The sequence below is a fragment of the Emydura macquarii genome, unplaced genomic scaffold (genome assembly GCF_026122565.2).
Source record: "Emydura macquarii macquarii isolate MOO-44397 ecotype Brisbane River unplaced genomic scaffold, CSIRO-AGI_Emac_v2 contig_1551, whole genome shotgun sequence".
Classification (NCBI taxonomy): Eukaryota; Metazoa; Chordata; order Testudines; family Chelidae; genus Emydura; species Emydura macquarii.
In genome coordinates, this window is record NW_027131688.1 from 20,420,019 (window position 1) to 20,446,716 (window position 26,698).

The 26,698-nt window shown below is 40.8% G+C and overlaps 1 protein-coding gene across 1 annotated transcript in view; it reads right to left on the minus strand.

Annotated features, from left to right (window-relative positions):
- Positions 1-1,835: 1,835 nt before the first annotated feature.
- The window catches only part of LBHD2 (LBH domain containing 2), a 30,416-nt gene continuing 5,553 nt past the window's right edge, over positions 1,836-26,698 (minus strand). The window contains exons 2-5 of the mRNA XM_067555017.1: positions 16,896-16,998; positions 11,825-11,885; positions 6,576-6,771; positions 1,836-5,286 (exon numbers count right to left, since the gene is read on the minus strand). Coding sequence (XP_067411118.1) covers positions 5,210-5,286; positions 6,576-6,771; positions 11,825-11,884 — 333 coding nt within the window. The 5' untranslated portion in view covers position 11,885; positions 16,896-16,998 and the 3' untranslated portion in view covers positions 1,836-5,209. The remainder of the gene's footprint in view (positions 5,287-6,575; positions 6,772-11,824; positions 11,886-16,895; positions 16,999-26,698) is intronic.

Genomic DNA, 26,698 nt, shown 5'->3' on the forward strand with positions numbered 1-26,698 from the left:
GAAATGTAACCGTAAGAATCATGGCTCCGCACAAATCTACTCTGCTGCATAAAGTTCATTTGATGGCATCTGCTGAACTTGGGAACGTCTAGGAAAAGCAAGATGGATAATAGGGTTTTCTGAAGTGTATGAACACCACACAGTGTGAGAGAGAGCTCCAACATTGAGTCATTTCAGGTACCTGCTTTTCAGGTGTTGCAGTAGGAAGCATGGTCTAGTGCACCCGGGGATACACGGGGTTTCAAAAAACTTGGTTAAATTCCTGGCCGAGCCACAGGCTTCCTGTCTGAATTTGGGAAAGTCATAGAATTATAGAAGATTAGGGTTGGAAAAGACTTTAGGAAATCATCTAGTCCAACCCCCTGCTCAAAGCAGGACCAACCCCAAATCATCCCAGCCAGGGCTTTGTCAAGTCACATCTTAAAAACCTCTAAGGATGGAGATTTCACCACCTTCCTAGGTAAACTCATTTCAGTGCTTTACCACCCTTTGGTGAAAAAGGTTTTCCTAATATCCAACCTAGCTCTCCCCAATGTGAGATCATTCCTCCTAGTTCTGTCATTTTCTACCACTGGAACCCCCTTTCAGATAGTTATAAAAGCTGCTATCAAATCTCCCCTCATTCTTCTCTTCTGCAGACTAAACAGGCTTAGTTCCCTCAGTGTCTCCTCGTAAGTCCTGTGCTCCAGCCCCCTAATCATTTTATTGCCCTCTGCTGGACTCTTTCCAATTTGTCCACATCCTTTCTGTACTGTGAGGCCAAAAAATGGACACAATACTCCAAATGCGGCCTCATCAGTGTCAAATAGAGGGGAATAATCACTTCCCTTGACCTGCTGGCAATGCTCCTACTAATGCAGCCCAATATGCCATTAGCCTTCTTGGCAGTAAGGACACACTGTTAACTCATATCCAGCTCCTTGTCCACTGTAATCACCAGTCACTCAATAGATGCTATACCTCAGTTTCCTATCTATAAACTGGAGAGAATATGGGATGTTAGGAGCCTAAATTAGGTCGTTTGTGAAGTGCTGAGGTACTACAGTGATGGGGCACCTAGATAAATGGTAGCACAGCTGGTGACAAAGAACAGCCAGAAACTAGTTCCCGTCCTTAACTGAGGAAACACTATCATTTGCAGGATCTATATATGTCTCTTGCTTCACTGAAACACACCACAAAATTTTTTAATAGAACCTCTTGATAATTGTAAGCATGACTGACAGAGTCCAGCACTCAAGTTTCATAATCTTTGTCCTTTTGGTAACATGACGGTTTTGGACAATATTGTTTGTTCCATGATGGATTTTCCCAGTCCTTCATCTTTTCTGCTGTATGACACTGCTTTTCCAGCATAAGCACAGAGTTTGTCCCTATTGGGCTCTTCAACAACCTTTCAAACAACTGTTTAAAATGTCCAATGTATTAAAAGGTGAATGAAAATGAGCCACTTAGCTCAGGGCTAGTGTTTCATGCTACCTAGAAACTCAACAAAACTCAAGAAGGTTGCTTGAATATGAGCAATTCAAACCTTTATCATTTTAAAGACAAGACAAGACAATCAGTGGATTCTGCATTCTGGGAACAGCTCTAGTATAAAGAGGGGAAATGGTAAATACCGTATATGTGGAGCTGGAATTGAATTTAGAATAGTTTATACAAAGGAAAATGGCCATTAACTGCATAAAAACAATGTGAGAACATTCATTTTGCAGGGCATGAGCTTGCTTAACTGACTTACTAAAATGGCTTCTGTATTCTATGTGGCATAGGAAATACACAGAACCCCAGCTGCCCTTTTGTATTTTTCAACCAAGAAGTCTTTGATAGACCAGTTCTTCAAATAGGTCCATTATAGGCTTTTAATCAACTAAATTGTGTAATACATCTATGGGACACACAGTAGTTGAATGTTATGTACAGATGGCATTTTACAAAATTGGAAAGAACTGAAATAGAGCAAAATCCAACGTCTTCTTCCATAAAACTTTTTTCCACACTACATGAAATATTATACTACAAGCTCAACTAGAAAAATATGACTGAATGTCTTTTTTTTAGTTTCTACAAAGTTTTTTTTTTCATCCAGAAAAAATACAAAACAACCATTGAGTTTCAAATTGACAACACTGTTTTACAGAGACAAAATAATTTGACACACATACACCTGCAAGTTAAAGAAATAGGGCTTGGGTTTTTTTGACACAATTTTCTCTTTCCATCTTGCTCTTTTCTTTACAGTCTCTGGCCTACTTTCAGAAAAATACCAACTTTTTTTTTGTCTGAGTTTTTTAAACTGAGGCCAATTTGGCTTTTGTAGAAAGCTTTAATGTTAAGAATCCATTTACTTCTTTAAAATGCTTAAAAGGAGCAATATGAAAGAGGAAACAGGGAAGAGGAAAATGATTAGGTTGAACAGATGAAAGTCCAGCAGTTCTGTATGTAGTCTTATGTAATTCACTGAAAAAAGTAGTACTGTGTGGCTATCTTGCCAATTTATGCCTACTTTTTTTTTTTTTGGTGCATCCCAGAAGGAGTGCCTAAAAAGTCCCTTTGTCTTCATCTGAAAGCAGGATAAGGCCCATATGGGGTGAGAGAGAGAGAGTGTCCAAAAGCAGAAAGAGATGTTAGGGAATAATCACGTTTTTCCATTTTGAAAGGAAAAATAAATGAGGTGATATGTTTTAAAGTCACCCCAAGCACAACTGGGCAAAGCTGAAGGTTATTATTTCAATGAATTTTCAGAACCAAATACAGGATTTTTCCAGAATTTTGTGAAAATTCTTGACAGGAAAAGCAAAAGTACACTGTTTTTAGAGCATGTCACGCATCCACTCAGTTGCCTCACTGCTGTGGTTGGCTGTTTGTTTTTTCTCTCCTAGTGGGAGTCATGTAGATCATACCAACTTAGACCCTATTGCCATGCTCCTGTCAGTGCTGTGTTATCACTGGTCCCTCAGTACTCAACGTTTTAACAACTCAAACAAAAATCTCGAGTTCTCTTTTTTTTTTTTTTTTTTTTTTTGGTAAGACCAACAGGCAAAAGAGGCTGACAAGAGTCAGCAGCCAGGTACTGCAGAAGGTTATGAGGCCCTCCTGAAACCTTCACGTACTGTTGTGAATTTTAGATAGTCTTTAGCCAGAATCCCAGTCAGTCAACAAGCTAATTTTGTGACAGAAAAGGTATGAAAGTCTAAGGCAAAAGGCAAAACAGATTATTGTAAAGGTCTGAAGAGCAAAGTTCAACCAAATTTACATCATACTACACGACGCTGCTTATAAAATCGTCACAGATCCCAAACACCTCAGATAATGAACTACATATTTTATACATAAATTAATGTTGTTTTGAAGTAAAATAGTCTCTTTCCTTTGTACTAATAAACATCATTGCACAGAATTCTTTGTACGTAAATATATTAAATTTGGTTGCTAAGAATGTATAAAATTATCTTATTAATACATCTGGTCAGTAAATGTTATTGATCATCATGCACTGAAAAACTTCCTCTAGAGAAAATTCTTACTGGACAAAAGAATGCACTGGAAAGTAAACAAAGTAAATGCTGGAAGAAATTGTATTATTTCTTTAAATCTGTAACAAGCTGTTTTTTCCGGCTGAGGCATTAATTGGAAATACAGGACTCATCCAGTCCTGAAAAGGAATGAGACATGGACAGTTCTAATTTCATACTTTACAGGACGTTTTTCAGTTGAACAGTGGAATCCTCCTAAAGGTATGCATATCCTCTATCAAACACTGTCCAATGGGTAACATCTCTGGCCCAGATCATCACCTCCAATGGGATGTGGCCCAAGGAGAGTAAGGTTCCTGTCTGGGGAGTGAGCTTTGTCCCCAGCGAAGGGGGTTATAGGGCCCGTCCCCCAACATGGCAGATATGGAGAATCCTGGGGAGCCCAAGATCATCCCTGGAGGTCCTGTGTCCCAGGACCAGCTCTGGGCCCCAAGAGATGTCTCCATTGAAGTTGTGCTACCAAGGCCTCACACCCTGGCTGCACCTCCACCCAAGAGCTCAGCAGAAGAGATAATGGAGCCCCAGCCCATATTACATTTTCTGATTAATGTCGACAGGGCAGGATGGGGGATGATATGCATTTACCCAGCACTACCCCCCCGTTCCTACCACGAAGTGCCCTATCTTTAGCCCCTCCCCCGGTGCAGACCTCATACCAGGTACAGATGCCTCTGCAGGGTCCAGAGGAAGCATGGTACCATTGGGCCCCCACCCCCACTTTCGTAGGTTGAGGCAGAATGGTTTAGGCTTCTGTACTTATTTTTGATACACTAAACAATGAAAGAATAGTCATAACAGTTCCTATTAACATCTTGGGGCAAATTCAGCGTTGATGTAAGCAGGGGCCATTTCTATTGGCATTGCTGGAGATGACACTCCGTTACGCTAAGACTGAATTTGGACCCTGAAGTGTGTGCACAAACAGCACAGTCCACCCCATCAAATCTACAATAAACAGTCTCACTCCACAAACACCAGTGACTAGTTATTCCAGTTCAAGAAATGTACATCAACAAAGCAGTTCTAAAACTTTTGCTCCATGTTTAAAACATAGTTAATAAGAGGCTGGTTCATTAAAAATTTGCACAGACTGGTCAAAGGGAGAGTACTGCTCTTTTCTGCACCTGTAAAGGTAGTCTTCAATTTCTGTGTAGCCATGTATGCAAATGTTATACTTGCGTCTCTATACAAAAAGTTACAAAGTCAAATGGTGACATTATATTACATCTATTGTCCATGATATCACAGTGCTAGTTTTAAATGGCTAAAAACAAGAAAGGTTTTAGATTTTAAGATGTTCCTTCTGTAGAAATACAAACCCTTTGTGCTGCTGTTGATACCTGAAAGCAGACTTGTTTTAATAAGGCGAATCCGCTAAAATGTGCTAATTGAAATTGAGAGCATTTTTGCTTTGTGATCTCATAGCAACTGGAATGTATTTCCTAATGTGTCTCATTGTTTCCTAAAGAAAATTAAACGAATAATATGAATCCCAGCCTGAAAAATTAAATGTTGAAAAGAACAGTTCTAAAGCCCATATACTTCTTACCATGTACTAACTAAATAAAAACCTTTGCAGATTTAAATACAAATTACTTTGACATGTCTTCAGAATGTGTTAGCTTTTCAACAACATTCACAATGAAGTTTCACTTTGTGAGGCCATGGAGTTCCTAGTCATCCTTTTCAGTTCTGCTTTCAATGTTATCTGTATTGCCTTCCACCTCTGGAGCTGGATGTGCTAAAATATCTGTAAAGAAACAGTTCATTGGTGTTTGTTTCCCTATATGACTACAATAACCTTACTTGAATCACTGTGTTCACTGAAGCAGATGATATGTATTTGTGCTCAGACTTGCAATTAGTAATTAACTGTACTTGCAAACCAGCTGTGAAATCCAAAGTAGGAAACACTAACTACACAACAACTTGACTTTACAGGTGACTTCGGAAACTGAAAATTGGTATTACACACATGGGGAAGTACTGAGTCCTCTTGTTTAAGATCTAATGCCCACTGAACTGAATGGCAGTGCATTGGCTGAGTAAGGACTACAGGAGCATGCCTTGTTAATCAAATTTACTAGGCCTTCCACTACTAAGGACCTCAGGTTCATGTCTCTGCACAATTGCTCAGAAAATGTTGTGGTCATGACATGCAGACCAGATTTTTTAATACAGATCCTGCTAACAGTTCCTCTTGGAGCAGACAGAATGATTATATCCTGCTATTGCCTCCAGCCTAAAATCCCAAAATATTGACTGAAATGGTGAATGGTCTGACTGATTTCAAAAACAGAACTATTTGTCCTTGCCCAATTTATGGAGGTAAGGGGAGTTGTGTGTGCACTGAAGGAAGATAATACAGCCTTCTCCTGCAACCATTATTCTCATAGGTAATCCTACTGAAGTTTGGGGTAAGAAGAGCATGCAGGCTGGGCTTTAAATGTTGATGCATTTAAATGCAAACAATATAAAGATTTAAGAAGATAGGAGAATACGTGAGGCCAAGGAGAAAGGACTTTCTAGACTAATCTACATAATGCAGACCTACATGTAAGAACTATATTCTTACACGTTAATATCTTTAGCCAGTTATATATCACCCAGTGACACTTTTAGTCATAATATATGTATGTGTGAGAGTGTATGTTGAACTAATGCAAGTTTCAGTTGCACAGGGATGCTTTGGAAACATACAGTTATTAAATACTTTGCTTCTAGGCTATGATATATATACAAATAGAAGGGGATTATGGCTGTTGACAGATTTGTTTCCCAGTTCAGAGTGACATGCTAATCTGCCATAAACTGGCTGTTGGCCATTTAAATAAGCAGTGGTAAATGTGTTGAGTTTTAAGCATTTCAGCAGAGAACCTTGAAATATACCTATGTTCATCTCAGGTATTTGGAAGGCATCTATCGTAATATCTAACTATCCATTTTGTGGCTTCTGTATATCAGCTATGAATTTCAACAAGCTATATGTCTGGAAAAGTCATTTTTCTATAAAGGAGAGTAAAAATCATGAATTCATACTTTCCAGATCCATTTGCTGCTGTTGAAGGCAGACTCTTTGGTCAGCAAGAGGATTCTTGTCTTCCATGGATTTCAGGTCTTCAGGTGGCCAGCGTAGCTCTCCACTTTCCACATCCCCTGACTCAGTTGGCTCTACCACAATTGATGGCAATCTTTTGGACAGCTTGGGGTACTTCTCACGTGAATCTGGAAAAGCCTAATAAGATATTGGGTTATATGCATGTTAGAATAGCACAAACTGACTTTTTTATTCAGGCTGTGATGGTGAGTACAGCAGAAGGCTTTCATAGGGAAGAGATCCTCCCCCTTTCTTACTGACTCCAGTGTATGCTCCCCATTTGCCACTCTGCCTTAATATCCATCATACTTTAAAGGCTCTGTGTCATATCCACCATACTTCCAATCAAGGAGTACTGGATAGGACAGAATCCATTGACCCTGCTCCTTAATTGGCTGATGTAATCATTGTTGAGGGATGCACAGAGGCATCCCCTCCTTCTAGGGCTATACATTGATCATCCTTGAATGTCTGAAGAGTAGGAGACTTGGACCAGAAATCCAACCCTGTTCTCCAGCATGCTGTGTAAGCAATTTGTTATCACTAGGGTGATACTTAATAAAAATATTAAGAGTTTAGCAAAAAATTCCACTTCTATATGTGTTGCCTAATAGTCTAACAATCATATTTAAATCACTGGAGGAATTCTAAGACACAAGATCACATTTGTGGTACTGAACTGTGCACCTTCAGTCCTTTGTCCTTCACTGCTATTGCTCAGATGTGATTTATTCATGTTTTCTTGCCATTAAATTTTATTTGGAAGCCAGCATTTCGAAGAGCTATTTTGTATAATAGACAATTCAATATTTAATAACACATTCGTACAAGAGTTCCAGAGGGGTAGCCGTGTTAGTCTGTATACAGCAAAAACAACGAGAGTTCTGTAGCACTTTAAAGACTAACACATTTAATTTCAGCAGGCATAAGCTTTCGTGAGCTTCCGCCCACTTCTACCAGCTGCATCTAAGGAAGTGAGCTGAAGCTCACGAAAGCTTATGCCTGCTGAAATTAAATGTGTTTGTCTTTAAAGTGTTACAGAACTCTCGTCGTTTTTACATTCATACAAAATAGGCATCCATGGAGACAATCTTAAACCAAAGAACAGCTCAAGTTATTATTGTCAGCTGACCCACTGAATCTCCAGGTCACACACTGCATAGTGATCAAAGCTAGCAACAGAACTTTTTTTTTTTTAAGGTAAACTACATATATTAAAATGAAAACTATAGCTCACTAGATATTTTTAGCAAAGGATATTACACAACTTGTCAAAAATTGTCTTATTTTTCAAGATTTGTAGTTCATATAGTATTTTTTAATCCTTTGTTTTCTTAGGAAAGCAAGCAAATTAAATAAAACAGCCTCTTCTAGCATGCTAATGCAACATTAACACTTGGCTGAAACCTTTATATTTGGATCCTCCCCAGGTTTTCTATGGTCAGGTTAGTACAGGTGTATTGTGTTAATTTCTCCTCAACATTTAAGTTTCTCTTTATAACACTAAGGATAGTTGGAGACTAGAGGACTAAACAAGGGACTGTGGGCCAGGAACTCTCAAATTCAACTCCAGGCTCTGCCACTGATTCACTGTGTGATGTTGGGCAACTCACAAATTCTGCTCTCCCACCCCCATCTACACTAGAGTTACAATTACATCAGGGAATGAAGTTACAACATGGTTGTTATCTAACCCAGCTATAACACATTTCCAGTTAGAAGTAGAAACAAGACCTTTACTATATTCCCAAACAAGGCTAAAACATTGAAAACGGGGTTCGGATCCAGTCTACATGACATTCTCGAACTAAATCACAAGACAAGTGCATTTTACCAGGGTGCCTTGGCTCAGAAAGTGGGCATAGCTACAAAGCAACCATACGACCTTATTTCTGTAACCCTCATCCACTCAGGCTCCTAATTATCCCACATATTGTGGTAGCTGTCACGTGTCATATCATGTCTACCATTAGAATGTAAGCTCTTTCAGGGAAGAGGCTGTCTCTTCCTGTATGTCTGGAAAGCACCATTTTTGGCACTGCCACGAAATATATGATATGTACCTGTAACCTCTGTATAGCTCCCCGTTTGGAAAATGGGAAGGATGAGAATTCCCTACCTCCCAGTGGTGTTCTGAAGATTGATTAATGTTTTGTAAAGCTCTCTGAAGATTTACTGTTACACAGTATGATTACTATGACAGACTGATAAAGAAAGATTAAATAAAGCCTTCACTATGCCAGAAAATTCCACTGGTTTAACTAAACCAGTTTAACAATTGTTCAAACCTTTCCACCTCTAAAATAGATGTGCTGACAATGGCTGGACCCTTTCTTATTATAGGCAAGGCTGGTCGCACCACCTATTATTAAGGTTTTTCCTTTATAAGAACATATTTTCAGTTGCTTATAACTTTGCCAAACTTCAACTATGGGGGTTGAAATTCTCTGTATCAAATGTCTGCCTCAAACTGAATTTTTCTGGAAAATTTTCAGCCAAAATGGTTCAGCTGTATTTGATAACAGAGCTAGGGAAAAATTATAAGCGGGTTGGAGCAGGGACTTGAAATCTGTGTGAGGCATGAGCCTTTTGCCTGCCTTGTTAAAATCTGTCACATTTGCCCAAGTATTAAACCTTTAAAAAACTGCAGTTTGCACATGCTCAGTAAAGTCGTCTTAAGATTTTAGCTGATAAACTTCCCCTGTGATTCCATCCTCGTTGGTCATGCTCCTGCCTGGGGCTGAGCAGAACTTTCCCTGCAATTGCAGCTCTGGGCTGTTGTGGTCAGGGATCTGGAGCTGATCATCTGAACTAGGAGCAGGAAGAATGTGTGTCTCTCCTATACTCTCAATGACCTTGCTGGGCCAGCCAGTGTGGCGAAGGAAGTGTCTGATTTAAATGCAGAGCAGATAAGAGTGAGAGTGTCAGGGGCTAGTGGGCAGTAGATTGGGATAAGGAGGCGGGGGAGACTGGGACTAAAGGCTGGTTCGATGGGAAGAGGGAGACGGGACGTTGGGAGAGAAGGGCTAGTCCTGGCTGGGCAAGGAGACTGGAACTAAGAACCATTGGGGCAGGGAAAAGGTAGTGAAGGGAGACAGATGACTAAAAGCCAGGGTGCAGGAGGAGAACTGGGACTGGCTGGGCAAAGAGATTGGGTCAAGGAATCCTAGGGGGCAAGGTGGAGACTTAGACTGGACAAGGAGCCTAGTGAAAGAGATTGTGACTGGGAGCCAGTGGTAGGATGACCAGCTAGCAAGTATGAAAAATTAGGACAGGGTTGGGGAGTAATAGGGAACCTATATAAGAAAAAGCCCCAAATATTGGGACTGTCCCTATAAAATCGGGACATCTGATCTTCCTAGCCAGTGGGGACAGGGAATGTAGGTGGGTGGCGGGGTAACTGGAGGCCAGAGGATGTGTGAGAAGGGGAGAGAGATCAGATGAGGAACCAGGAGGGGATGAACTGGGACTGGCTGGGCAAAGAGACTAGGGACAAGGAAATGGGAATGGCTGGGCAAAGAGTGGGACGAGGACAGGAGAGACTGGGACAGAGTCAGGAGTCATGAGAGTAGGACTTGCTGGCAAGGAGATTGGAACTGGATTGAGAAGCCTGAGGTGTAGAGACACTGGGCCTGGGTAAGCAAGCAGAATGAGACTGGGACAAGAAGCCAGGAGTGGTGAAAGAAGGGAGTCTAGTACAGGGACAGATTGGAGGGGATGGGGCAAAAGGGATCATGCTTGGGGGGGAAAACAAGAAGAATCGTCTATGCTTACTAGAGTGCACTCAACTCCAGAGCCTGGAATGGAACCCTAGGTTCCTGAGACTCACCATTCCTCTTCTGCCAGCAAACATATATAAAACCCTCTGGCAGTGTGTCCTATCTCCTTTGACAGGTGAGTCACATAGATGATGACCACCTACTATTGCTATTGTTACTGCCTTCGCTGAAGGGACAAAGGATTTTGTGGTGGATCTAAAGGTTCCAACCCTGCTGATGGGCCTCAATACGATGCCAAATAATGGAATTTCTGTTTTTCAGATTGATTTGTTAAAAACCAAGGAAATTACACACAAAAAACTATTAAAGGAACATTATTAAGGTAGCAAAGTCAAGTACTCAAAGGTCATGAAATGTCAGAATTTAGATGGTCTATGCAACCCTTAATTCAGTCCCCAATCCAGTCTTTAATTATAAGATCACCCTGGGGATGAAGAAAGGCAATGTAATGAAGGAGACTTATCTATAGGAGCCCTGTCTCATTTTGTTGTAGAAGTTGGATGGTATGTAGTAACTGAGGGCAGGTGATTCCAGAAAGAAAAAGGAGGGTCTCATGGATAAGGCAGTAACAGGAACAATAAAAAGTGTATAAAAGAAGATTGTTCCCCTTAGCATAAATAATTTATCAATAGTAAACATGAAAACAGTCAATCTTTGGAATTTTCCTGAATTTGGAAAACATTTCAATACAAGTAGATTATGTTCCCCTGAGACACAATTTACATTAAAGTGCCTGTGTAAAGAATTGATACAACTCATCCACTAGGTGCTCTAGGAATTGTTTTGGGGAAGTTCTGTGGCTTGTGTTATACAGGATGTCAGGCTAGATGATCACAATAGTCCCTTCTGGCCTTAATCTATGAATCTATTAATCCTGTAACTGTGTCAAAGCATTTCTCTCTTAAAAAGGTCTCACTTTTCACTTCAAGCCTAGTTATCTGGCTACCCTGAAACCACTGAAGCAGTAATAAAAGACTTAATAAAATATTTGCTGTATATTCTTACCTAGTGATGTCTGTTTAAGCCTGAAATAGATTGTACATACTTGCAAAATCGACTTTTTTTTAAAACAATACGTTGTGGCTTTTTGATAAACCTCACTCTTTGTCAGCACTGGTACCTCTGTCAGCATCCGAATAACATTTATTGTTACATGAAATAAGGCTTCCTCCCATTCAAATTGATAACAATTTTGCAATTGTCTTTGCTAGGAAAATGATCAGGCTCACAAACCTTACATTTTTCAAACTGAAACTGACAAGGCCTGCATGTATATTTCAGACATTGTTTTTCTGTTTACCTTACTGTTGGTTGATCTAGATTGCTGGTTAATATATAAAAGCTACTAGTTGAATTACGTTGCATATGGTTTTGTAAAGCAGTACAAAATACTTTGATTCAGCAAAGCTTACCTGGGCAGAAGGGCCGCCTTCTTCCATAACAGGTTCCCGTGTATTCATCACCTCTGTCATGCTGCAAGTATTAAAATTAAATTGGAAAAATTCAGGTTTGCACTCTGACCCCACAGCTAATTTAACTGAAAAGACAGATTTATGGTGTTTTTTCATACTTGTTAAAATAATCTTCTACACACTGTCCTTTATAATAACCTCTTGAAATCTGTTTACTTACTAGCAGTTTTTCTCCTCTATTATACACACCTTTATTACTCATAGTTACATGACTATTAAGATTGGGCCACATACTACAACCCGCTATATGGTGTGGTATGCTGCTAAATCTGCCAAGTTTGGGGCCAAATCCATGCTGGGGCTCCATGGATGTCCCTCCATCAGGTTAACACTTATGGCTCTTGGATATACAGCCAGAGGGGTGTGTGTGTGGGGAGCGGAGTATTGTATCAGATAGAGCTAGATAGATAGGAAGGTGAGGGAGTTGGCAGAACAGCTGCTAGACACGACATGGTCCTCTTTCAGTGTGAGCAGACTTTCAAGCAGAAATCTACAAGCAGTTTAATAGTGGTTAATCCTGCACCTGTCCTGACATCTGATGTCTTAAGTGTTCAACCCCCTTCTGCCCCCAAATGGGAGATGAGAGAAGAAATTCCAAATTCCCACACTCCTCGATAGGAAAATTGGCATTAGGGCAGCATTTTTCAAAGCAGAAGTACCAAAGTATCTGTGTTGGGGAAAAACAAAGGAGAAACACACAATGGGAAATCAAGGTTAATTTGGGGCCTACCAACCTTGATAGTGACCTGTTAATGATTAATAAGTGGTCATACAGATTTATCTATAGGCAAATATGTACCCAAAGAAATATTAAACAAACTTGAAGTAAACTACCTTTGATACTTTATAATGACAGAAGTTTCCAATGACAAGATGTCTTTCCCATTTATTAATGACACAATAATTCTTTCTAAACCATTAACTGCATACCAAATTGTTTTGGTGTCTAGTGGCCACATTTTCAAAGGTGTTTAGGCACCTAAAGGCACTCAGTGGGATTTTCAAAATCACCTAAGCAGGTTAGGCATGTAGGACCAGATCTTAAAAGTACCTGGACACCTAGCTCCTGTTGAATCAATGAGAGTTAGATACCTAAACACCTTTAAAAACCTGTCCCCCAACTCTTATTAAAACCAATAGGAGTTAAGTGCCTAACCTGCTTAAGCATGGCTATAAATCCCACTAAGCACCTATCTGCATCTTTAGCCACCTAAATACCTTTGTAAATCTGGTCCTAGCTTTCTACTGATTCTGTGCAGCACATAAACAGCTGAAACTAGAGGAAGCTGAGATGGATTGGCACTGGCAAGGAGATAGTCACACAACGATCTTCACTGCAGTGAGTTACTTAGTCTAGTGCATGTCTATTTACACTTACTTCCATAATATTAGGATTTTCCCCATACTTGAGCTTTATAAATATAATATTTGCCCTTCTACTGAAAAAAACTCTGATAGTGACTGAAAATGACACAAATTATTGTTAGGAAAACTGCAGCCAACAAAAGATAAATCAGTTTCCCAATTAATTACCTAAATGTATGGTCTACTGACAAAATGGGCTAAAATCACCTTGGGTGTAACGCCACTGTCTTTAGTGGAGTTGTGCCCTGGAATGAATTGGGCCCAGTATGTTTAGTTCTATCTCTAAGAGTTCAGCAAGTGAAAAGCTACTTATTATTTGAGACTCCTTTAGAATATGTAATGCATGCACTATCAGTTACACAGTTCTGTGATTTGCCACAGCAAAGACTGATGTATCCCCAAATGCCACTAATGCTCCTGGTCTCATCTCACAAACTGAGCCCTACATTGTAAAGGCTGTTTCCACACAAAACAACAAACTAAAACATCTTAAGGAGAACATTTTTCAGGCTCATGTGATCAATTGCCCCATGAATCTGAAATATACAATCTCTACAGTTAATTAAAGTAATTGAGAATGGTATTCTATTATCAGCTACACAGAACAGTATGGTATCATTGGATTGTAAAATCCCACTTAATCATGTTTTAAAAAGAAAGCCAATCCACAGATCTGCTACAAACTTCCAGATTAGATGTGGGCCGGAACCAAAACCCCAGAGACATTCTCTGGATTAAAAATCTTCTGTGGCCAGATTCTGTTCAAATATATGCCATTAGCTCAGTTTAATTCAATGGTGTTAATTCTGATAGACACCAGAGTAAATGAGAGCAGAATCAGGCTCTTTATCTCTGCAGAGGACAGAACCAAAAGCCTGAATCTGAGCATTCCTGAGCTTAGCTATTTTAAATCCACATCAGTGTTTAAGTTTGAGGTGGTCAGATTCTGCCCTTCATAGATACGAGGTTGGAGAAGAGGCCTCTAATTTGGGACTTGGACCCCTCCCTCGGAGATAGGAGTACTGACAGACTTTTCATCTTCCTATTCACTCTGCTTCTGCTATCTAGTATTGAAACAAACTTCCCAACCCTCGTTCCTTAGAGCCAGAGCCTACACCTATATTTAAACGAGTTGTCTATGCGAAAAAATGTCATTGAGACATAATGAAATTCCATTATTGGTCAGTAATAGATTCGATACTTCCCTGAGACCATGTTAAGCCCTGCGCATTTTCTAAGTGACAAAGACAAATGATTCTGGCTGGGAAAGTGATGACTGCAGTGCCCATGTCACAAAAGATGCCTTAGTGAATCAGCACCTAAGCTGTTGAAGCCCAGATCATTTCCTTCAACAACCCATGGACCTTCAGTGTTTGGTTGAATAGGATGGCAGAAGTAATTGTACTTCTTTCATTTCAGAAAAAAATGAAGGGCCATATCATTGGCAAGGAATTAGGCTTTAACTGAAATAGATTAATTGTTCACGAGCTCTGCTTACAAACACTAAAGAAAAGCAAGAGCTATCTGTATAGTCTAGGAATGCAGTGATGTTTATAACAAGTTTAACGAACTATTTAATATTAATAGGTAGGAATAAAAGAATTGAAAATGCAGCTGCACATCGATTCAGCTGAAAGATGGAAATCACTTGCAGGCCACTGTAGAAGGATTTCTAGCATTGCTGACTTTGAAAGATCTTTTGTGGCTGTGGCATGATATTAACAGAAAAGAATTTTTTATTGTTGAGGTGATCTTGATGGGTTTTATTGCAACTTTTATATAAGTAACTCTAAACTACAACAGCAGGTAATTAACGTACAATTTATCATTTATCGTAAGAGCCGCATAATCTTTTAAACTGGGTCTTGCATTCATTTTATGTACTGTATGTGCTGATATCACCAGTGACACAGTCGCCATAGCAATGCAAAGCAGGGCAATAAATAGCATTTTACAAACAAAGGGAATAAATTCTGTTCTACAGGATGAGTCACCTACTCCAAGCCTCAACATTCTTGTAGCAATGAATTAAGAGATACATTTACTTTCCCCTGGCTTTAATTAAGCTAGAATGTACTAATTAAAAAAGTAGCAGATTCTTGCTTTTCTGTGAAAAACCTTGATGCAGAGAACAATCTCACAAATGCAATTAGTTAAATTTTAAACTCAATATGATGAAGAAACAGTGCCAATTCCATGCTCTGTTAGCAGTCATGTCCCAATTTCATTTTGGAGGAACTAGCAAACAAACAAGCTTTGTCTTTCTGCTGGTGTTGCTGCTTAAAAAGGTCACTGGGATAAAAAGCACTACATCTTTTGACAAATGGTGAGTCACTTATCACATGAGTGAATAAATAGGAGAGAATGTCATAACTATGTTTAAAAACAATAGAAGGAATTGCTTTTTACATGGGCCTTAATTAACCTATGGAACTCATTGCCACAAGATAGCCATCAGGCCAAGAACAGCTTAGGCTTCAAATACATTAGACGCTTTTATATGGCTAATAAAAACATCCACAGTTACATAAGACATGCTAATATTTCATAAATGGGGTAAACACTTATACTTCAGGGCACAAACCAACCACAGATTAGAACTAAACTTCCCCATGAGTAGGTACTGTCCATTCTAGGGTTTCTTGCACCTTCTTCTGGATATGATACACCAGACTGGATGGGCTGCTGGTCTGATCTAATCTAAACAGCCCTGAAATGGTTATTCACTTGGTTTAATGGAGGCTGCATTGAGGTCAGGGATAGAAATCTCTCAATATCATTGGTACGTTGGCAATGTGCCAGGAACTTGAACATTGCACTTAAGTTGGATGTAAATGTTCTTTACGTTTCTGTTAAAGATGAATGCAAGCTAGATACCTGTACTTGCGTGTTCCTTTATAGAGGAACTGAAATGGCTTGTTTTAGTTCCCCATCAGTAAAACCGTCATCAACTAGCTTTAGCCTCCCCCTGCAATTCCCAGCTGCATTTCAGGACTCTGTGGATATTTGGCTCTCTGGCCTCATGTAGGGTGCGCCCTAGTCCAGTGAATGCTCAAATATGTGTAGAATTCTCAGGCCTTATGCTGCTCTCCCTGGCACCACCGCTACCTCCATTGATTTCAAAGAAGTTACTCCAGATCCACACTCCTGTGCAAGAGCAGCATTAAGCCCATTATGTTTTTGTAAGCCAGTGCTGCTCTAACACATTTTAAGTGAGGGACAATGATACGACACAGGCATTCTGGAATATTACAGTTTTGACACTGGAAGCATTTGCTGGCAGCATAGACAAACTCGGGTGAATAGTCATCTGTTTCAGATATTCCTTTGCGCTTCAGGAAGAGACACTGTGTGATATTGCCAAAAGTTTGCACATTGACAGACAGATCCATGTAGTTCACTCTGTGACTTAATGAGCTTTTTTTTTTTTTTTTTTTTTTTTTTTTTGAAGCCAAAACTGCTATTGAGAGCAAATGCTTTCAAAGTGTCAGGATGGCAGCAAATATGTCCTGAGATAAATGCCAGGAAGGTCTTTTGATCCTTAGAAAAAAACCAGGAAAGGAGGGGAAAGCATCATACCAGCAACAGCTTCTAAACTGGAGTGATAAATAATAGACACAAAGCAATTAAGTGAGTAGTATATTACCTTTAATCACATGAATGGATGTTGTTTCCAAAAACAGTCTTTGCTGCCAATGTTCACTTTGGTGATGAAGCGTCGCACAAAATGTGTCAAATCCTAAATGTATCTGAAAGAGACAACATTAGAGAAAATCAGAGAACGTAATGAAAATGACAAAGTTGGCAGAGCCCAGTATAAAAGATTACTACTGTGAACTCCACACTTCAGAAGGAGGAGGCAGAAAACTCCTACTTTGGAGGCTTGTATAATTTTCTATGCCAAATGGAAATAGATCTTGATTAAGAAATAGCTATTAGCAAATCCTAGTGAATTACTGAGGCAGTTAATACTCTAAAGCCACCCAAAGGCTGTAGGTTCAAATAGCTTGGCTTTGACTCTTTGTGGCTAGGAAACCTTAGTCCCTAATCAGAAGCAAAGCCACATTCTCTTTATTGAAACCGGGACATACTGTGCTTCTTACACACAGGAATTTTTGATTTTATGAGGGAAAACAGCTAGTAAGTAGTAATAATAGTGTATGTCATTAGTTTAGTATTGACAGTGTGCTTGGTGCAGTACAAAACATAAAGACATTCCCTGCCCAAAGAGCTATCAATCAAAAATCACAGAAGACATATACTGGGAAACCCAGAGAAGGGAATAATTTAAGGGCTTGGGGACAGATCTATATTACTGTATTCTTATGGGCATCACAGAAGAAGTGATTTCTAGGAGGAATCTGAATGAGGATAGGGTGATGCCCTGAACAATGACAGGATGACTGCTTAGTGAATTGAGATTGAGCTCCCACTATAGTAAAATGCATCACCCCATTTTGCACTTACTTTTGGTTGTAAAGACTCTGTCAAAAGTACTAGCTAAATAGCTTGAAAAGTTACAGTGACGAAAAAACAGTACATAACTGAACTAAATAGATGGTGAGAAATACATTTAGCCTTATGATTTGCCTTTGAAAGCTACTTTTATGGCAGGCAGAGCTATTTCTTTGGATGTAAAAAAGGCATTTTCTCTGAAGTGAATGGCAGTAGTGTATACATTTTATACCCTCCAGTGGTTTGGATTCTGACTCAAGTGATGAAACAAACCTACCTGCTCTGCAGGTCTTTCTGCCAGGATTTATATTATTGGATTAACTGCAAACTGATTTTATTCAAAAAGAGTGGCGAGGCAATATCGCCATTTGTGTTCTAATGTTTCTTCTCATGCTAGAGCCCATGGCTATTGCCCTTAGAGAAGGAGACCGTCTCAGGGTTATTCTTGTGCACGGTATTTACCTTAGCATTTCTCTCCAATCCCCTCACGTCCCCAGAATTCAGTTCAAAACGGTTTAATTCTTATCAGATGATTTTTCATTCCTCTCCAATTATCAGGTCAACTTGAGAGAGTCTATTACTCTGCCCATTAAGAAATTCATGTTCTCTTATTTGGACAGCATTTAAAACCTAGTGATCCAATATACGGGTAGGAAGATTTTAATCCCATTGAGGGCTACAATACTGATGTTAATAAAACCCATGAAAAAGCAGCAAGAACTGACCTACGTTAAATCTCTCCTTTAGAAAAGCTTAGATGTTGTAAGGACAGTTATTACACATTGAGTCAGCTATCAGTGACAGATTAAATGATGTAGGGGATTATTAAATAGTTATAGAATTGCTTCCCTCTAGGTCATTGCTATGAATCCAGCCCAGGATAGCAGCTCCCTGAAATTATCATCATCTGATAGCTATTCAGTGGCATCCTATAGCTTCAGTCCACTTCCTGCTGAACAATTCACAAAAGCCACCATCACCACCACTTGTCCAGGCTCAGGAAAGAAGCCATGGATTGAACTGACAAAGAGACTGAACTTCTGCCCAGAATAACGCTGAGGTCCATTGGTTAGATAGCACCTGCCCATGCAGTACCTGCTGTCTGAGGGGACTTTAGCTTTTGATGCAAAGTCAAATTAAAATTATGAGAAAAAATCAACCTGAAAAATGTCCAGTGGAAAGAGACCCCAAACCCTCCAGCAAAGCCATATTTAAAAAAAAACATTTTTGGTCTAGAAATCTTAGAGGAAAATTCTTCCAAAGTACTAGGCAATCAGAATGCAGTTATCCTCCGAGTGGGGCTATAAGCGCTACATCCAGCTAACAGACATGATTATCTTCTTTGGTTGACGTTAAAGGAAACATTAACTAATACCCTTCCTTCCACAATATTGCTTAATCTTTTAAAACAAAGCACAGCTTTTGAGGCCACATGGTGAGCTTTAACGATGTGGAAGCACTGCCGGAAAATTACTCCAATAAAGCTCCTCCCTGTTGAGCTGCTCTTGTTTCTTATTACACTACCGCCCCTCCTCTGCAATGCCAATGCCACTGATGTCAGCGTTGAGCACCCATTTGTTTGTGTCTGTCACAAATAAGTGTGCTTTCCTCCACGCTACCCCTTATGCAGGGAATGCCCTCCCTGAATTAATCCACCAACCCATTTACCTCCCCTCCCCTTCTGATGCCCCTCCTCAAGACAATTTCTGCTGTGATGCCTGTAAGGGATCATCCAAAGGATGATGACTCAGCAAGGCAGCTGTCTGGGACAGCGCCTTTTATTTTATTTATGTTGTAAGAAACCAAAAACTACAGTTGATCTGACACCATCAAGTTGCACAGCAACTGAGCTATGTCACTGTGTGGGCTTGTTATCCTTTCTCCCAACCTCCCCTTCTCTTCAACTGTTTGTCATACTCACTTGCCAGGTTCCAGATGCGACTGTAAAATTTCTGGAGCAGGAATGATGTGTGGTACTCTGCTTAGCACAATGGGGCCTGAATTCTGATTAGGGTCTGTGGGCGCTACCGCAATACACATAATAAATATATGAATGATGCCTGCAGCATTGCCAAGTGGAACAATTTAACAGTGTGTGTAGAGGGAGGCAGCTTTCCTCTGAAAGACAGGTTATTCCAAACTCCCACCCTTGGCCTGGGGGTGGATATCCCTCGTACAACTTTTGGGGAGGCAGGAATTCACCCAGGAACGGCTCCAAGGCACAGATCTATTCCAACGCCTTTCTCAGCATGGAGAGATGAGCCCCGGTGTGCTTGAGGGGCACTGTGACTGAGTGTGCAATGAATCAACCCAAGATGCTTAACAAAAGAGCCCTGATTCCATCTGTAACAAATCACCCAAACAGCCCCTTCTTCAGCCTGGTCACCACCTTTCCTTCCAGCAGTGACTGATTCATACGTCCAATGCCCTGGGCCTGTCTCCCAGTCCAAAGCTCAGCCTCTGGGCCTGCTGTCCCGAAAACCGGTGCTGTCTAGAATGGCATTTTCATCCTCCGATGGGAAAAGAGCTGGCAGCAGGAAGCAGCGATGGAATTCGTAACCAGCTCTCTAGAGTCCCAGGGTGGGTGGAGATGCCAGTTCCTCCTTTTGGCTCATCCCCCAACCAGTCAGAACTCTGGGGGCAGGGCTGGCCTCCACAGGTGGGGAGGGAGAGGGCAGCTCCGTGATGGTCTGTGGCAGATTAATTTGCTTTTGGCAAACAGTCCCGGCAACCCCCAAGGTTCAAAAGGCGCGAGGTACCCCTTCCCCCCGGGTGACCCCCCCCCCTTATTTCAAGGGGCTATCCCTTATTTCATTGATTTGCCCGAGGGTGACTACCCATCCCCTATTTCAGATGCACTGAAATGTATTAAAACAGATAAGTACCGTTTCAAACAGTAAATTAAACAGAAGCTTATGATAAATGCATTGCACACTTGAGGGCAGTAGAAATGTACACTTGAGAGAAAAATACATGCTATGCTAAGGGAAATGGTGTTTCCTTGAAAAATAAGGGACAATGCTTTTATTTTATGTGGTTTTCCCTTCTTTCCGGTCAGCAAAGGCAATCACCCTATCTCACCCCACATCTGCTCCTCCTCCTACTCAGCAATTAATTCTATCCCCAATCTTCAAATCAATCCTGCTGCCCCCATTCCCCACATCAATTCTGCCCCCACGTCTGTCTGTCCACCAGCCCCCCCAACTCCTCCCATCAATTCTGACCTCCTCCTGCCTCACATCAGCTTCTCCTGCAGTAGCACAGGTTTTTCACTCTCCCAGGCCCATGGATGTGGGAGCTGCAGCAAGGTCCCCTCTTCCTCTTCCCAGGCTTAGGGGAACAGCAGCAGGGTCCCCTCCCCCTTCCCAGGCCAGGCATTGCAGGGAAGCAGGAGCAAAGAAGCTGCCCTGTTGCACACAGGCGGTGAGGAGATGCGGCATCTAAGTTAGGCTCTTTCTGCTCCCTCCCCTCCTGTGAGAACAGTGTCAGCTCCCGAGGAGAGGAGGAGAGCTCTGCCTGCATCCTGCAGCAGCACTGACTGGCTGCTCTTTCCCAGAAGGCAGGCAAGTGGAGATGGCAGTCAGTCGGACGAGGAGGTTTTCTCCCAGGCCAGACTGAAATTCACAAGGGGACAGGAGCTTTTCATATCATCCTGAGACCTGGCTGAGATTCCATGACTTGTGAAAAAATCATGAGCTGGTAGAACTCATAGACTTTAAGATCACAAGGGACGATAATGATCATCTAGTCTGACCTCCTGCACATCACAGGCCACAGAACTTCACCCACCCTCTCCTGTAGTAGGCCCATAGCCTCTTGGTGAGTTACAAGTCCTCAAATCTTGATTTAGGACAGGGGTTCTCAAACTGGGATTAGGACCCCTCAAGGGGTTGCAAGGTTATTATGGGAGGGGGTTTCATGAGCTGTCAGCCCCCACATATGCCCTTCAGAGCTGAGTGGCCAGACAGCAACTGCTGCTGGCTGGGTGCTCTGAAGGCAGCGCTGCCCCCAGCAGTAGCGCAGAAGTAAGGGTGGCATAGCACGGCATGGGGGGTTGTCATTCTTTTGGGGGAGGGTCATCATAGCCTGAAATATTTTCAAAGGGGGGCGCAGAAAAAAAGTTTGAGAACCCCTGATTTAGGACTTGAAGTTATAGAGAATCCACCATTTACTCTAGTTCAAACCAGCAAGTGATTCATGCCCCATGTTGCAGAGCAGAGGAAGGCAAAAAAGGCCTGGGTCTCACCAATCTGACCTGGGGAAAATTCCTTCCCGACCCCAAATATGGCAGTCAGTTAGACCCGGAGCATGTGGACAAGACCACCAGCCAGATACCTGGGAAAGATTTCACTGTAGTAACTCAGAGCCCTCCACATCTAGTGTCGTATCTTGGGCCACTGGAGGTATTTGCTAACAGCAGTCACAGATGGGCCATATGCCATTGTAAGCAGTCTCATCATACCATCTCCTCCATAAACTTATCATTCTCAGTTTTAAAATAAGTTAGGTTTTTTTGCCCCCAATAATGCCCTTGGAAGCTCCTGAACTTCACTCCTCTAATGGTTAGAAACATACGTTTAATTTCAAGCCTAAACTTCTTGATGGTCAGTTATATCCATTTGTTCTTGAGCAACACTGGCCCTTAACTGAAATTACTCCTCTCCCTCCCTGGTCTAGAGCCCTCTGATGTATTTATAGAGAGCAATCATATCTCCCTTCATCCCTCCTTTTCTCAGGCTAAACAAGCTAAGCTCCTTAAGTTTCCTCCCATAATGTAGGTTCTCCATTCCTCTGATCATCCTAGCAGACCGTCCCTGTTCCAGTCTGAATTCATCTTTTTAAATATGGGAGACCAGAACTGCACACAGTATTCCAGATGAGGTCTCACCAGTGCCTTGTATAACACTTCCCTGTCTCTACTGGCAGTATCTCACTTGATGCATCCTAGGACTGCATTAACCTTTTTTCATAGCTGCATCACATTGATAGCCCCTATTAATCCTGTGACTGATCAATACCTCCCCTCCTCTGTTGCTTTCAACTCATATGTCCCCAGCTCATAGCAAAAATTCTTGTTGTTAGTCTGTAAGTGCATGACCTTGCATTTTCCACTATTAAATTTCATCCCATTTCTGGTCCTCCTCCATATTGGCAATACCACCCAACTTTGTGTCATCTGCAATTTTTATTAGCATTATTCAATAAAATCAGTCCCAAGATCAATCCCTGAGGAAGTCTGCTAGTAACCTGCCTCCAGCCTGAGAGTTCACCTTTCTGTATGATCCACTGTAGTCTCCCCTTTAACCAGTTCCTTATCCACCTACTGATTATCGTATTAATCCCCATCTTCTACAATTTAACTAATAATTTCCCATGTGGACCTATATCAAATGCTTTACTGTAATTCAAGTAGATTAGATATACTGCATTTCCTTTGTCCAGAAAATCAGTTATCTTCTCAAAGAAAGAAATCAGGTTCATGTAACACAATCTATCTTTTGTAAAACCATGCTGTATTTTATTCCAATTACCATTTACGTCTATGTCCTTAGCTACACTGCCTTTCAAAATTTGTTCTAAGACCTTGCATACAACAGATATCAAAGTAATGGGCCTGTAGTTTCCCAGATCACTTTCCCCCCCTTTCTTAAATATAAGTACTATATGTACAATTCTACAGTTATAGGGTATGATCCCAAAATGTATGGATTCATTAAAAGTCCATGCTATAGGGATTGAAATGTCATGGGTAAATTAATTGCAAATTGCAGAACTGAAATTCCCAACACACGTGTTCTATCCATGCAACTGAAATAGAAAGTGGTCACAAATTTTATGCTCAGGTGCCTAAAGTTGGGATCCTAGATAAAAGTGCCCTTATTTGCAAGGTGCTAAGTACCTGCAAACTCCTACTAATTTCAATGAGAATTGTGGGTGCTTAGCACCTAGATATGCATCTAATAGCCTCACCTCTGACAAGGACAGGTGGCCTACTCACCAAAACCTTCCCAGGTATCATAGACAACAGAAAAATGATCAATACAGAAGTGACCTGTAAGAATATTAACAAGACTGATCATCCACCATATTCAATAATAATAATTAAATAAAAGTTTAACATCAGATTTACAGCTGTTTTACAGGACAGGTATTTCCCTTCCATCTTCTCTGCCCCCTTTATAGCTCTCACGTTAATAATTCTCCCATATAACAGTAATGGAAATATTAACAACCTAACAACATTGCACTGAATCTTCACCTTGTTATGAACAGCTCTAAATTGGCCTTATAGAGTTGTTTAACTTGCAAATGTATTTTATAATTTAAAAAGTCACCGCAGGAATGTGAGCTCTCCCGCTCAATGCTACAATATCAGGGGCTTTACTGACTCAGTATTTAAATGGTACTTAGAGGTTCCACACCCTCTCCCTCTGTAAACATGCAGGGTGGCTCCATGTATGGTTTAACTGTAAACAATTTAGTCTTGAGCTCAATCCTGCAATCATATACCCAAAGCTGCCACCGACTTCCAATGGAGTTTTGAGCTCACAATGATTTCAAGACTGGCCTCCAACGGCCCTACCCCATTTAACAGCTCAGTAGAAAGGCAAGGTTTTCTCTGGTCAACACGGTGTTCTCTTCATTTTCATTACAAAAAGCTACTGACAAAGAAGAAAACTGTGAAATGAAACTGATGTGGAAATATAACATTAAAGCTGAGAAGCCAAGATTTGCTGCTAAGTGTATCCAAACTGGACATCCTCAATAAACCACAGGGAATTTTAGTCAGTGACTGAAAATGAGTACTCAGGTATCAACAGATTTACTAAATAAAAAAAGGAAGGGGCTGCATTATTTTTGGCACATTTCTCCACAGAAGGTAAAGACTGTCAATTTTCCAAGCCTGGGAGTTGCAACTTTTGTAGTGAATGAAGAGGGTGTTAAACAAAAAAGCCATGAGATGCTCATCAGGGAGAGGGAGGAGACATTCAGTTTTCTAGTGCCAGGTGTTTCTGTAGAGCCAGTTCTTTTGTGCCTTATTTAAAACTGATTCATCCTATGTTATTATCCTAGGTAGCTTCTGGGTTTACTGACCTTTTCTCATTAACATTGCTTGTATAGCCGATAATGGAAACAGTTTCTCCAATTTATCTTTCTTAATATATTCATTATAAAATCTCTCAAGTTGTTTCAGAAACTGACCATGTTACCAACAGCTGAATGTGAATGTCTTTGAATATTCTGGTCTTCTGATCTTAATAGTTCTCTCTTAAGTCTTGTCAAACCAAAAGATTATGTAAAATCATGGCTTTGAAAAGGAGGAAGACATGCAGACAGTGTATCAGAGATGTCAAGCAAAAAGCCAGTAGATAATACTGAACTGTGGAAAAAGTTAACACTCTCTTCTTTGGAGTGGTTTCTGATCTCCACTCCTGTTAGCGTTAAATGCAATTTTATGCTTTCAAATTATGCTTGCTGTATTTCCAGGTATTTGCACTCTCTTCCCCCACACCTTGGCACTGTTTAAAACCTTGAACAATGCTCCCCTTTTCTTTAGTATTCATTGTAAGTAAGTACCGTAATCGCTAAACAGATCATTAACTCAGCCTACGAAATGTATGGTTCTTGCAGATGTAGAAATTCTGCATTTGCAACGTGTTTACTTCTATTAATTTAAAATCTTTTGAGCTGTGCAAGCAGGGAGCTTCCCACCATTATCACGTGTCCCTTCTGGGATCAACTGTTCCCACCCCAAGCTTTGGACACCATTTCTGTTTAAGTATCGCTTCTAGATAAATACAGTATTTGATTGCAAGTTCTTTTAGAATCCTCACAATGAGGTTATTCAGGAGATGCACCGCAAGTGCAAAGAAAGCTATTTGCAGTTGCAACCATACTGCTTTGGGCAATGAGTTTGTCTGATCCCATAAGCTTGGCTGGGCTGGGCAGTAATATTTGGATGGAAGATCTCCAAGATCTCTTCAGCAAGTGGTGTTGTGTGTCTAGTGTGGATATAACATTTTTTATTTTCTGTATCAACACAGATCATATATTTGGTCTCAACTGTGTCTTGGGCACTGTGATGCTTAAGATGTCATCTTATGGATGAGACATAAAAGCTCTGGATCACTTGTAGTCATTATAGACTCCTGGCACTTCTGCAGGAGCTGGTGGGCTAGCTTCCGTGTCCTGGCAAACTTCCAATTTGAGTAATCACCTACCTTTGATCCTACACCCTAGTTTTGATGAAGACCACTTGCTTCTTCATTACCTATCCTACGTAGTTAAACAGGAGGAAAGGTTAGACAGCTTCCTTGTTTCCTCTGGCTGTACTTCTGTGATGGATGGATGTGCATTTTATAACATTCTCTGGGATCCAAGGTGCTAGGTAAATTAGTCTTATATCATGGACCACTGAATCAAAATTTACATGTGTGTGAACTCTGGCTTAAACATCCCACTTCTGTTTGGATGCAAATCTTGCTCCTAAGCAACTGAGACCAGTGAGATATGTGTTAGAGTCTGGAGGTTAGGGTTCTATTCTGTTCTTTCATTTCAGAAGCTGCACTGTTGTCTCTTCCCTCCCACGCTGTACTTGAGCTCTCCTCTCCACAGGCCCAGAGCTGCCTTCCTCTTTGCATTTTTTTATGTTAGGCATAAGACGTTGATTCCTCTGAAAAAGCAGCAAGCTAAAATGACTTGATGGGAAGGAGCAGCATTTCAGAATGAGACACAGCATGGAGTTCTGGAAAGTGAAAAGGGGTAGGAGGCTTCTATTTCTGAAGTGTGCTGCTCTCTCTTTGCTAACTTCATGGAAGGCTAGTTTTTACTTTTTCTCTACCAGTCTCCAGATCAGCTAGTGGTGTAAAATTAACTTGGTCAGAGTTTCACCATGGACCACTGCTGACTTACAAAGTATTGATTTGGGGACTGCAAAGAGCTGATAAGTCACCAGTGTCACCAAATTTTGTGATTGTCTTGTGAGTCTAATGA